Source organism: Lupinus angustifolius, chromosome LG18, assembly GCF_001865875.1.
Source record: "Lupinus angustifolius cultivar Tanjil chromosome LG18, LupAngTanjil_v1.0, whole genome shotgun sequence".
In the NCBI taxonomy this organism is placed as follows: domain Eukaryota; kingdom Viridiplantae; phylum Streptophyta; class Magnoliopsida; order Fabales; family Fabaceae; genus Lupinus; species Lupinus angustifolius.
Window position 1 is genome coordinate 14,997,368 of NC_032026.1, and position 13,156 is coordinate 15,010,523.

Below are 13,156 nucleotides of genomic sequence, written 5' to 3' on the forward strand. Positions count from 1 at the left end.
TACTATTTTGCTATATCTTGTTTTTTCAGTTTGCCATGACAATTATTGTGTCAATTTGATTCCTTAAGTTGGAAAACGCTATCAATGATAGTCTCTGTCATAACTTGCGTATTTTGTTGAGCATTGTCATAAAAGAATACGATATTTTTCTCACTCATGTTTACCACCTTTTGTGAGTTTTATTACGCCACTTTTTATTAGCATTGTCACAATAATGTTATATTTAGCATTTACTAAACTTAGCATCAGGGAAGTTTACTAATATACATAGATTAGAGAGTATAGTAATGTCTTATCCAATGTAATAAGTTTCAAGTGCGTATTCAATCAATTTATTTATAATACACATCTATACTTGATAAAGCATAGGAGGAAATGAGTTACTCAAAACAGAACAATTCTTAGGTAAAAATTGCAGGAATAATAAATTTATGACATACAATTGTCATTATCACTTAAATTTTAATCGATCAAATAAAATTTAATAATTTATATTAATTGTTCTGATTTCTCACGATAACAATGGTTCTAAGCATTTCCTAGGAGGAAAATGCAATGACATAAAAGCCAAAGTATTCCACCACAAAGTATGTAAGTTTGATCTCTATGGAAAGGGTTACGACATATGCATTCCAGAATAATATCATATTCCCTTATCCCCTCAGTCACTTTCAAAATCTTCATCAGCAAAAGAAAAAACTGAAGCATCTGCTGCAATTGTCCTGAATTCACTTGCCCTTACCGACTCCGTGGTGGCGCTTGGCCCTGTATGAACTTCATTATCTGTAGTTGATTGTACAGAAGCATTATTTTGCGTGCGCTCTTCATGCTGGTGTGACAACTGATCCGTCTTATGTAACATCCCTGCCTGGTCATTAGTGGCCTCAGACACTTGATGAGGTGCCACAAATCTGTATTCACTGGCAGCTTTCCTGCTTTGTGTATCCTGGGTCTCCTCATCATCACTATCTGAGAATACGTCATCATCTCCATTTTTCGGGGCCTTGCTATTGCTATCACTTGAATTAGATGCAAGCCCTGCACCTGCCCTGACTTGATCATTGTTTGTGCTGCCATCAGATCCTTTGCTGGCGGGATTGGCTTTTGTCCTAGTAGGTAGGATGCCATTATAGTCTACCATCACAACTTCGACCTGGAATCCTGGAGCAGGGATCTTTCTCTGAAGGACACAGTCAAGGTTTTAAATTATAACAAGGTTCAGAGAATTAACCAATAGAAGTACATAGGGGCAAAAGAAAATAAGGGCACATCACACAAAATAAAATGTGTATTTTACCTTGTCAAAACCATCCAGATCTGAGCCATTCAGAATTGTTCGGTTTTCTATCATTGTTGTATTCATCCAACTGCCAAGAAACTGATATATCAAGGAAACTGCTAATTTATGCATAAACAAGCAACTCTTTTTCATAGCATACACAGCTTGGAAGAGAGCAAAAATCGTATTAAAGCATAGTTGGGACTCAAATATTATCAAGATGAAACATTTTGATCCCCATATTGAATTAGCCTAAAAAGGGAGGGTAGATATATGCACAGAAAACAAAATCACTGTAAAGGTAAAGCACAATCATTGTGATTCTGATAAATCTGAGTTCTCCTTAACAATAATTCAGAGGGGAAAAAAGAATAGAATAAGGTCAAGAGAAGTAGGAGTTCTAAACAAACCAGTAGAAGTCTCCCTGTCGTTCATGAAAATGAATTTTGAAGTCTCCAACTAACTCTGTCAGGCCAGGCTCTCCTGGTAGTGCAAAGACCACAATTCCTTTCTTCCGTGCACTGATCCAGAAATCTTCTGGCTGCAAACAAGTTTGAAAGGTAAGTTATGTAACCAAATTCAAATGCATGTATTAGCATTCAGGCATCTGGAAGAGATCAAAATCGCTCAAAAGAAAGCATGAAAAATAGCATGTTTGTATGTACCATTAGATCCTTTGTCTTGAGATGCTTTCTCGTGGTGAAAAGAAGTCCTGATAATAAGTGAAAACATTAGTTCTACAAAGCACAGCATAAACTAGAGCCTTGCAGAGTTAACAAATACACACAATTTGGTGCAAATTAAATCAGGAAAACCAACAAGGCATTGATCTAGTACTGCAAGGCCTTGCTAGATTCCCAGAAAGACCAAAAGGTCAAGGGTTCGATTCCTGTGAGCGACACTTGTTGGGAGGGACAACCACACACTCCGAAAGGATTAGTTCCTTACCTATAAAGTGGGGGATACCCTTTGTAGTACCAAAAATTCAATCATAAAAGATACAGGTACTATCAGGTTGAAAAGAGAAAACACCAAGGTACACATCATATCTTAAGTTCTGAACCAGAGTACCAGGTGAATGTTCAAATTTCTAAAGTATACTTTGTAGAGATGAAAATGGGTGAACATTGGAGACTTTTCTTAAGCTTTCATCTTATTTTACACCTATTCTTCCATTTACCCCCTTATCAAGTGCAACATTAATTGAAGTCAACAATTCTTATTATAATTATTATACTAATATACATTTTCCCTTTTCTCTCTCTACCAAACTAGGAATCCAAGTGACTTTAGTTTGCTCAATAAAACATGTATTGAAATTTGACGAAATATATGTTGTATGTAATTTGATAAATGTTTAATAACTTATGGAAAAAGAGCCTTTCATGGAATGATTTTTCGATATAACCTCATAGTATCACAGTTCACACAACAAGAGGAAGCAATGAGCTTTGCTACTTACCACTGTGATCGGATATTGTAATGGATGGCCTAACCCAATAAGGGCAATTGTGAAGCCTAAACCCTCTTAGCATGCACCTGTTAAAATCAAAATTGAGAAGAACCTTCTTTGGTTTTGGTTAATGGTAAAAAAAATTAAATTTTACCTTCGCCCAGGCTGAACTTCTCCATTGAAGTGTGATAAAGTTCGTTCAAAGTATTTGACATATCTCTAAAAAATTAAAAAACAATTCATTTTAGAACAATGTCTAGAAGATTATATCTTCAATAAAATGATGAACTAAAGTAAATGACTGACAATCTGACTTGGGAGAACTAGAGCCTTTCCATCTACACATCTTTTCTGGTTAAAGTAATCAATGGCTTCCTCTGCAGTTGGGAAGAACTGAAAATGATTCCCAAAGAGTTATTGATAGTGAAATATGCAAAATTCATAGAGGACATAGTACAGAAGAACTAAGAGAGCTATTTATCAAGACTTACCTTAAGAAATAAAAGGAGGCTACAAATCATCAGTCCTGTTCTCCCCATGCCTGCTTTACAATGAACGACCACCACATTTTGAATATCCCCCTTCAACCATGAATACGTACTTTGACAAAATGATGCTACAAGTTGAATAGGAGGGCAATTATGATCACTAAATGGGAAAGTTGCAACCTGAAAATAATACCAAGAGGTTAATAGATCTAACAACCATAATGGACATTGTAATAATTTCATAAAGATCAATCGGTGGTTTATTTGTCATTTCTTTAGATTAAAACCCAATTTTAATCCTATAAATATACAAGCATCAACAGTTTAGTCCTAAAATAATAAATACATGAAAAAGGTCTTTCAATGCTAAAATTGACATCAAAATGGTTCTTCAATTCATTTTGTGACATCTAGTTGGTCCTTAGAATTTAACATTGAATGACCACTAAGATATATTTATTATTGGAGGACAATGCAAATGAAACTAGAATCTTTGGAGGACTTAAATGAATGTTTAGTTTTGTTTTTTGCTTTTGTTTTTTATTTAACTTTAAAAAATATTTTCTGCATATTTATATACTATTTTTATCCCTTACACACGTTTTCAGAGGCGTAAAATTCCTGCAACACATGGATAAAAAATAAATTATAAAGCTTGGAGCCTAGGATAATACACCTTGACAAAGTTTCAGTCTCATAAGCATAAATGTTCATAATTTGATCAATAGTGCACAAACTGCATACTGATATCATGATAAAAACCTGGAAATGTTGTCTATAATCAAATTTGTGCTTATTTCCTATTCTTCTTTCCCACAGTCTTGTGGGATAATTTAAGAAAAAAGAAAACCTATAATGAAGTTGAATATAATGAAGAAGTGCTATGTCCAGTACGCCAGAGAGGTAGATGATAGATTTTAAAAATCTACCACAACTCCACAACCATCAAGACGACCCACCATACTGTATATCAATGAGTGCTAAAGTGAAAATAAAGATCAAAATCACACCTTCCCCTGGAATAGTGATCCATCATACAACCTCTCTGAACAAAGATTGTATACTTTGTACCTTCCCTGCATTTTAAGGTTTTAGCAGACAAAAGGTGTCAGAAGATGGTAGATAAATTGTCAACCCTTAATCCACAAAGATAGAAGCATAGTTTAAGTTATAGCAAACCACTCAAAGATAAAAGCAGAAATGATAGTAATTACTAAAAACTTGTAGAACAAATAAAGGTTTGACAGAGAATTTCAAGATCTTCAGGTATTCAAAATATCTTTTTAGGTGCAATAGACATTATGTTACCTTATGATTGGTTTCAAAAAACCTGATCACTTCTTCCATGTGGTTGCGATAGAACCCCTGCAACACAGCTTCCCCTTAAAAACAAATTGAATGACTGAATATGACGAATTAAACATCATATACAAGACAGTGTGTATGAGTGTACCTCAATGTATCCAAAAACTCCAGAGCTAAAATCACCACCTGGAAATCCCATGGCAATTATGTTTTCGGTGATATACGTCATATCCAAATCAAATCCATCTTCCTGTTACAGAAAATAAGGGTTAGAACTGTTATGGTAAATTTAAAATGAAACCAACATTAAGGATGGGCCAGTTGAAGTGTCTAACTATACAGTGGAGGAGCGGAGGCTGAAAAATATAGATTTAATGTAATAAATACAATGATTACAGTTACCTTCATTACCATGATTATATAACTTGGTTAGCAGGTTAGCTCATACATTGAATCTAGAAACTATTTATATTGTTGTAACCAGTATTGTTTATTCAAAATTAAATATATTAAATAGAATTATGTTAGCCTGCATTTGAGAGATCATCAGATAAATAAAGAATGTGATTCAGTAAGAGTCTATGAAACTTTGATTCTTCAATAGATAAGCCAGATAATAACCAGCTCTGTCATGATGCTTTTCACATAATGGGAAAATTAATATTATGTAGTTTTAGAAATGACAGAGGACTGAACAACTCTTCTATGAGAGGTAATAAACCTAGGATTTTATTTGGATACTTGGAAAATACATTTTATTAAGAATGTGAAAGGACTGAACAACTCTTCTATAAGAGGTGACAATCCCAGGATTCTAGCAAGATACTTGGAAAATACACTTCGAGCAACATGCTCTTCTTCTACAAAATTTGCAACTCCAGTCTGTACAGAAAATCAAAATCGCCATATGGGGTATTGTTTCTCTTGAGTATGTGTTGTGTCCATATATGCACAGAAAAACTAAAGCAAATATGATAGCCCAAATTGTATTAGAACTCTTTGCAGAGGGAAAAGTGGCACAAGCTAACGCAGCCAGTGAACAAAGTTCCCAAAGCTGCAAGTAACCCATACAGCTCCAACTGACCTATGGAAGGAAAGTAATTGAGGTCAAACTGAACCAGATATAAATGTCACTGATAACTGACCTGGTATCGACGTTTATTTTGAGAGACGATATGGCGTGCTTTGACCTGCATTGCCTTTACTGCACTCTTGGAAGTGTCAACCAAACCTTTGGTGAATGATTCAATTAAATTAGATTGCTCCACTTCTGAATTGACTGGAGCAGTCTCGTTCGAGGGCATTCTTAATCCAAGCCCACTAGTCAGGCGAGTCAAAGCTGATATCCCATTAGTTTCAGTCTGCGAGTCCTGTTGCGATGCTCCAAGCCCAAAGGACTGTGGAAATTTCAGATTTCTCGCCCACAATGATATTCCAGAAACAGGTGACGGTGATGGTGAGCCATGTCCATTACCAATTTGTCCAGAGACTTCAGTTGATTGATTTTGGTTACTAGAAGCCGGAGGAATAGGAGTAGCTCGAGATGAACTGTCAGCGGATGCTGGTTCCATGAGTCACACAAAAACAATTCTGTAGAGTGGAAAATCAATCTCAACCATGAACACTTTAAGCAGATAACTAATACTATTACAGATCAATCATCAAAGCTAGTCAATTAGTTAGTTATTCTGTTAGATCAATTAGTTAGTTCCCAATCTGTTATCACAGTTATGAAACACAAATAATGAAATTATCTTAATCACTCTCAGATTCAATAAATAATAGTAAAGAAAAACCTTAGTAATATACACCTTAGAACATTGGTGGTAAAATTACCATATGAATGCGATGATAGTACTAAGAGTAACTAATGCAACTGCGCATTCATTTTCACCTAAAAAATTCAGTGATAAACCAGTACAGCGATAAATTAACTCAGTGATGACATAAATTGAATCGAAATAGTGGAAAAACTTGTACGTCATAAATGTATACATAGGGATCTGAAAATGCCTTTGAAAAAAGCGATAGTTATAGAGAATGCATCAGAACATTTGGATCATAAATTGAAGATCGTGTGAATCGCTTACCGATCAGTCGGTGATGAATGCACTATTCGATCTGCTTCGCAAGGAGTGGAATATGCACGGTTTTGTGAAGCATGAGCAAGTGAGATTTGTTTTGAGATTCCGCAATGCAATGCAATGAAACTTTATTAGATGAGAGTGATCACCGATTCAACACTAAATTTGGAATTCATAGAGGAACGTGGTGAAGCTTCTTCGGCAATTGAATATGCAAAAGAAAAATCATAATAGTGTTCATAAACATATAAAAACAGGACGTTATTGTTTGTGTTATATCAATTTAATATGTATACACAATAGTGTAACTGTTTTTCATACTCAGTATCAGGTTACGTTAACACGGTTAAATCTCAAACAAAAGTAATATAACAATTATCCACCTTACACAGTCTATATATAGATTTTAAATTCGTCTATGACCAAAATTTTAATGCATTTTCAATGTAATTTTTTTAGGCTCGTGCTGTTAAAGGAATATCATGAATAGGTTGAAAACGAGCCTCACATCTTGTTAAATATTTGATAAGAGTAATGATATGTTTTCTACTAAATATTCATTTACCACAAGAAACATAAACTATTAATATAAAAGTCTCCATTAATTATAATTTTATTTTAAATAAATTATATTAAGAACTCTCGAACTATTTTGAGTATCAAAACTTGTTTCAGTTCTATCCTTTGACAATTACAAGCTATGGAAAATTGGAAAGGTGTAACAATGTTTTATTGTACTTCATTATAGAAAGCTAGTGTGGTTTTTTTACAGGAAAAAAATTCTATTTGGATTATGTTCCCTATGGTTTTTGTGCTTTATGTTGCATAAGTAAGTTCCTTGTTTACTCAGGGAGGCACGTTTAGAATCATTTTGACATGAAAGTGATGCCTTTTTAGAAGCTGCTTATTTTTCCTTTTTAGCATGTACTCGATCACGAAGGCATTTTGCATATCAAATATAACATAGTAGGTTTAACATGGTTTAGAAGCTGCTTATTTTGATTTTAACATTGTTTTTTGAATTTGTCCATGTTAAAATATAATTTACTTCAATTCAATGAGTTAAAAAGAGACCTATCATAGTAATTTTTTCTTTAGAATTTAGATATATTTTTCTAGGCTTTTAAAGCTGATACAAACCCATTAGTTTCTCAGACAAAAAGAAAACAGGGCAATACTCTTCTTGTGATTAAAAAAGGAAGTGCAATACTTGAAAATGTATAACAAATATGTAATTAAGAACCCTTCAGGGTACTTACTTACTATGCAGGTCTATAGTATCCATATATACTGTAATAAGTTTGTGCAAAAGTAAGTAGCAACAATACAACAGCAGCAACAAAAGATATAATGGCCCAAGGATTGCTGAAGTAATTGTGTCTTAAGCTTGCACACCAAGTATTCCATCTATGATTGTAATACAAATTCACAGCCTCTGACAATGGAGATAGATAACTATCATTTATGTCAAACACAACTTCTTGACATAACTTGTTGAACAAGTCAGCAACTTCAGCATCACTCCCAAGCCAGTGCTCAATTATTCCATTATAATGAAGGTATCCTACATCAGCTGGTGAGTTTATCAAGTTGTCCATGAAGATCACATAGGATGTGAAGTCATTGCTGCATTCCAAATGACACTGCTCGAAAGCAATGAGGTTCAGGAACAAAGACTTTGTGCCATCATGGATTAAGAGCCGTGGCATTCGAAGAATACCATCCTTAAATTTTATGTCCCAGAAGCGATCAGTTTTCCTTTTCTTGAATTTGATTCCAGCTTCCTTTAGCTCTGTGACACAATGTATCAGTTGCTGGCGCCGTTTGTCCGCGACTCTACGAGTGTGAGACCAGCGTTTGATCCAATTTCTAGGCTCTGGTTGAGGGCCTCGGCGCAAGAGGCTTCTCCTGAACACATCAAGGCAATGAAGACCACCCTGATCAGATAAAGGGTCAAAGGTAGTGGTAGCTGTAGTGGTGGTTTTGTTTTTAAGTGATGATTGCAATTTGTTTCGGTCATTTTTTGTTAATGGCTCATCTGTTGGCATTAATGGATCAAAAAATCTGAGTGCTAGAGTTGCTACAAGTCCTTTCTTGTTAGGATTACCTAGTTGAATTCCGAGAAGGCGATCAAGCACAAACAAGGGAAGTTGATTCTCTAGCATGATCATATCTCTCTGAATCGAATGCATTAGTCCACGCATTGCGAAAACAGGATCATTCCTCGAATAACCAAGTTGTGTAAACCCTTCAGTAGCTCCTCTGAATAGTTCCAACACAAAACAACCATCAAGGACTAACATTTCCACAATCTCATTGCTGCTTAAACTGATTGTTCCTTCATAACAGGAACGAACCATTTCTTCTATCTTTCTCATTGAATCTAGATAGAGCCTAATGTCATGATTAGTACGTCCGAGCACATGGTTAAGGGAGCGCCATTTATGGCGTTCCATTTGGCGTAGGCGCCTTTTTCCGTGGTGATATGGACCTAAGGACACAACCTGGGGTACATAAGCTTTGTCATCACCACAATTGTCTCTAAGATAGTGAGGGATTTTGAAGATTGATAGCTTATCCCATGAAGTTATCACATCGTCTTCGCAAGCTTGATCTAGTTTTTCCGTGATAGAGATCAACCATTCAGACTCTGCTGAGGCAACCTCCTCATGCAAAATTTCACCATTTTCATTGATAGTAATCTTCAATGATTCTGAAGGTTCTTGTTGAAGCTTCTGTTGCACTAAAGTTTCACTTGAATTAGGAGATGATGGAATTCCTGATTCTAAAGTTTCTTTGAGTTTAAGGGTAATAAGGTACCAGCTCAAGAGTTCTTTGTTGAATACAGCTACCATTGTTTCAGGCACTTGCTATTGTGGTCCTTGCCAATAACCTGAACTCAAAGGTAACTTGTAAACTTGTACAAATATCAATGAATATTTTGTGATAGGTAATGAGCTAATTGTGATTATAATATGAAGACATTACATCATAACATTATGGCTTAAAAGGACCTACATATTTATTAATTGGAAGGGACCCTTTTGAATAAATAGCAGCAGTTTCCTGGTAACTTTCAAGTGTGCTAATATATATTGTAAGCTTTATTCTTATTCTATTACTATATGTAACATTAGATTATTTGAGGAAAAAACAGCTTAAAATAACATATCATTTAATAATGATGGAGCTGACTCATTCCAGATATTACCTGGTCCAAATATCTTTTCTCACCATCCTTAATTATCACATGGCATGAAAGGACTAATAAAAGTGGTTTGAATTATTTTAGATTTTTTAGAAACTAAGGTATCAGATGCATAAGACCAATACAAAACATTTATCATTTAATTATAATTATATATTGAGAATTTGTCTTTGTTGTTTATTTCCCATTCTCACTTTCCCCATGTAGATCATATAAAAATAATGATAGGAAGGTTTTCTTCATCTTACTGTTTGATTGCAAAAGCTTTAATTACTTCTATTGATGGGATGTTCAGCTACTAATGTAGATCATATTATCAAACCATGTAGAGACAACCAATGATATAATGACAACACATTAATATTTTAATTCTAATTAAATTTAATCTTAAATAATATTATCAAAAATTATAAAATATAATTGTCTCTAAATGTAATATATTATATGCGTCTTCATGCAAGTTTTTATCCATGTTATCAGCCAATGTATCACATAGCTACTAGCGACCCACATGAACAATAAATACTGCACGTGGTAAATCAATGTGGAATTTACGGAGTCCGTTCAAAAGTTTAATACCTGTAATGATAGGAAGCTTTAGTTTTTTTTACAAGAAATGATGGATGATTTATTTCATACATTGTAATTCTTTTTACATTTTACGGGAAATGATGGATGATATAAATTATAAAATACTCTTTTATATTGTTGCATTGATATTAATTCATTTCTTATATATCATTAAGGTGACTGAGTCGTATGGAGAAAGTAAGGTGGGGCATGGATTAGAGGATGTCTCAAACTGTAACAAAATGTATCTTAAATTATGTTTCATATCAATGATCTTGAAACAAAAACAAAAACAAAAAAATAATATATATTTATTTTTTAATTGACTTAATATGTTTTTATTGATTAAAGATATAGTCTGAGACATAATTTGGAATAACAAATCTTCTTTCAATAGAAGTGCGGGGGAAATATAAAAAAATATCTATATTGACTTGTTAATCAAGACTTGCAACAGCACGCTTTAATTGTTAATTTAAATAACTTCCGAAACAAAGAAAACACATTTTCTGATTGTCTATGGGGCGTGGGAAGAAAATTTCAACTTCACATCACAGATTGCTGCATTCTCTATTGTAAATAAATGTAACTAAATTTATATACATTAAGAAAATCAATTAAAAATAATTAATTATTTTGATTCAATAAAAAAACATATAAAATACAAAAGTTAAGGGAATTATTTTATCTAATAACAGTGGACAAATTGGAGTATAATTGTAATTATAATTATTAGTCAACATGTAACACGAGAAATTGTTTCAATTAAAATGATATTAAAATTTGTTAAATTTGCTTATATCTAATATAGAAAATATTGATATTTTTTATTATAATTGTTATGAGTAAACGTGACCCAGCTTTTTATGGCCTATAGCAACTTGTTATTTTTCTAGTGCTCTCATGTATATGCCGAGTAATGTAATAGAATATCAAACTTTCCATCTTGAAGAACAAGGGGGAGATTCAGGGTTTTTGCAAACAGATCTATGGAACTCATTTTCTGTTATTAAACATGGAAAAGAAATAACTTATATGTTGTGAAAACTAGTAAACCACTTACATGCTTGATTCCCTTTAAGCAAGAATCTGGGTTCGAGTTTTGTGGATGGAAAAAATGTTCGTTGGGAGAGTTAGCCTCACGTAACAGTGAATGTTCCCGGCTCGGACAGGATTGCCTCTAGTGTGAGGATACCTGTGGGAAACCAAAAAAAAAATCTAGTAAACCACTACAAATTGATTTCAACATTATAATCTTCAGGTGTAGAAATCTATGTACAACAAGAGTAATGTCCCACTAAACATAACCAAGGTAATAGAAACAATACCACTGGGTATGATGCCTCTATATGGCTCTATTTTAATTCTACACTTGTCAGTGCCCCATGAATCTCATACTAGCCAATACTCCACACCATTTTCAGTATCTATGTATCCAAGTATTCAACCACACCATTGACACCAGCCTCTAATTTACCCCACATTACTAAATGAATTTAATGTCTATATATTATCAGTATAAAAATTTATATACATTTAATATATCATTCATTATTTATTTGTGTTACTTGTATTCGAAAAAATCCAAATGAACTATACTATATAAATCTCTTACGTTGAGTCACTAATAATGCATAGATATTACACTCCAGTTATATTTATATTAAATATTAAATAAATATATTTGTATTAATTATCCAGAATAAATTGGATATGGGATAATCCTTCAATGTAACCCCACCACTAGTGTCGGCTCTTAGCCAAGTGGCAAATATGATGGGTCTTTGGAGAGCTCTTGGACATGGACATTACTGATTACTGTCATGAATCAAACCAACCAATTTTGTATATATAAAAGTTTCTGCAATTTATGATGATAGATTCCTTCACCATCTTCATTCATAGGTTAAAATTGTAGCAAATCAGGAGCTAGCACTAAATTGGAAACCACTCTTTCATTTCCATGTATTTACTAATCTCTGACCTATGACACATGTCCAGTATTTTTTTAATGTCAAAGTAAGAGGCAAGTTAGAAATTTAAGATTAGTTTTATCCACCAGTCTAATATATAATTGCGAGACTTTTCATGCTATCACAAATTTTCTTGGGATTTTCCTTTTTAGAAAAAGAAGAATTTTTTTGCTCTCATGCATTCTGATCTATAAGCTATGCCACATGTTCATTATTTTTTTGTAACAAAAAAAGATAAGTGTCAAAATTAGATTTGCAGACGCAAGTTTTAAATTTAAGATTTGTTCTGATTTTATCTCCAATGCTGATTATGTTTGATTTTTATGTGTTGATTTTGGTATTATCCCTAATTGATTTTAATTTCACATATCAGATATATTCCATCCAATTTGTTTTATAACCCACTAACATAAGATAGTCCATCCCAAATTTTAAACAATTAAGGATAATACCAAAATCCTGGGCTGCATCCAAAAAGAAAATATATTAGAGGAGGATCCACTTAATCCAAGAGTAACTTACTCTTCCTCATAGTCATCAATCCTAGAAAAATTTAATAGAAAAATCTAATAGTTTCAATTAGTGAATAAATCTGAATCATTAGATATCCCTAGACTTCATGGTTAGGATATGAAGTAAATTTAAAAAACTTAACGTTGGAATAAGTGAATCTCACTCATTTTTTCAATGTCCTCGTTTTAAGCCACTTCCATTATTATTTTTTGGCATGCCAACTATAGATTACTATTTTTTTGGCATGCCAACTATATTATTATTTTTTTGGCATGCCTACGTA

At 33.4% G+C, this 13,156-nt stretch overlaps 2 protein-coding genes and 1 long non-coding RNA gene across 3 annotated transcripts; 1 reads left to right on the top strand and 2 right to left on the bottom strand.

The window, feature by feature from the left end:
* LOC109333237 (phosphatidylinositol 3,4,5-trisphosphate 3-phosphatase and protein-tyrosine-phosphatase PTEN2A-like) lies at window positions 456–6,718 on the bottom strand. The gene is made up of 13 exons (XM_019568605.1): window positions 6,616–6,718; window positions 5,671–6,115; window positions 4,674–4,775; window positions 4,529–4,585; window positions 4,231–4,296; window positions 3,224–3,400; window positions 3,039–3,125; window positions 2,887–2,951; window positions 2,742–2,818; window positions 1,945–1,991; window positions 1,690–1,820; window positions 1,298–1,367; window positions 456–1,180 (listed from the first exon to the last, which is right to left on the bottom strand). The coding sequence occupies exons 2-13, from the start codon at window positions 6,094–6,096 to the stop codon at window positions 662–664; spliced, it is 1,824 nt and encodes a 607-aa protein (XP_019424150.1). The 5' UTR covers window positions 6,097–6,115; window positions 6,616–6,718; the 3' UTR covers window positions 456–661.
* Window positions 6,006–6,824, top strand: LOC109333238. The gene is made up of 2 exons (XR_002105990.1): window positions 6,006–6,117; window positions 6,623–6,824. It is a non-coding gene; the product is annotated as an uncharacterized LOC109333238 (long non-coding RNA).
* Window positions 7,735–9,632, bottom strand: LOC109332330 (UPF0481 protein At3g47200-like). Its single transcript, XM_019567276.1, has one exon. The coding sequence runs from the start codon at window positions 9,462–9,464 to the stop codon at window positions 7,872–7,874; it is 1,593 nt and encodes a 530-aa protein (XP_019422821.1). The 5' UTR covers window positions 9,465–9,632; the 3' UTR covers window positions 7,735–7,871.

Coding starts and splice junctions, on each gene's coding strand:
- LOC109333237 (XM_019568605.1), bottom strand. CDS start 6,096: ATGGAACCAGCATCCGCTGACAGTTCATCTCGAGCTACTCCTATTCCT. Junction 3,401..4,230: donor GATCACTATTCCAGGGGAAG/GTGTGATTTTGA, acceptor TATTATTTTCAG/GTTGCAACTTTCCCATTTAG. Junction 1,181..1,297: donor ATCTGGATGGTTTTGACAAG/GTAAAATACACA, acceptor TGTGTCCTTCAG/AGAAAGATCCCTGCTCCAGG.
- LOC109332330 (XM_019567276.1), bottom strand. CDS start 9,464: ATGGTAGCTGTATTCAACAAAGAACTCTTGAGCTGGTACCTTATTACC.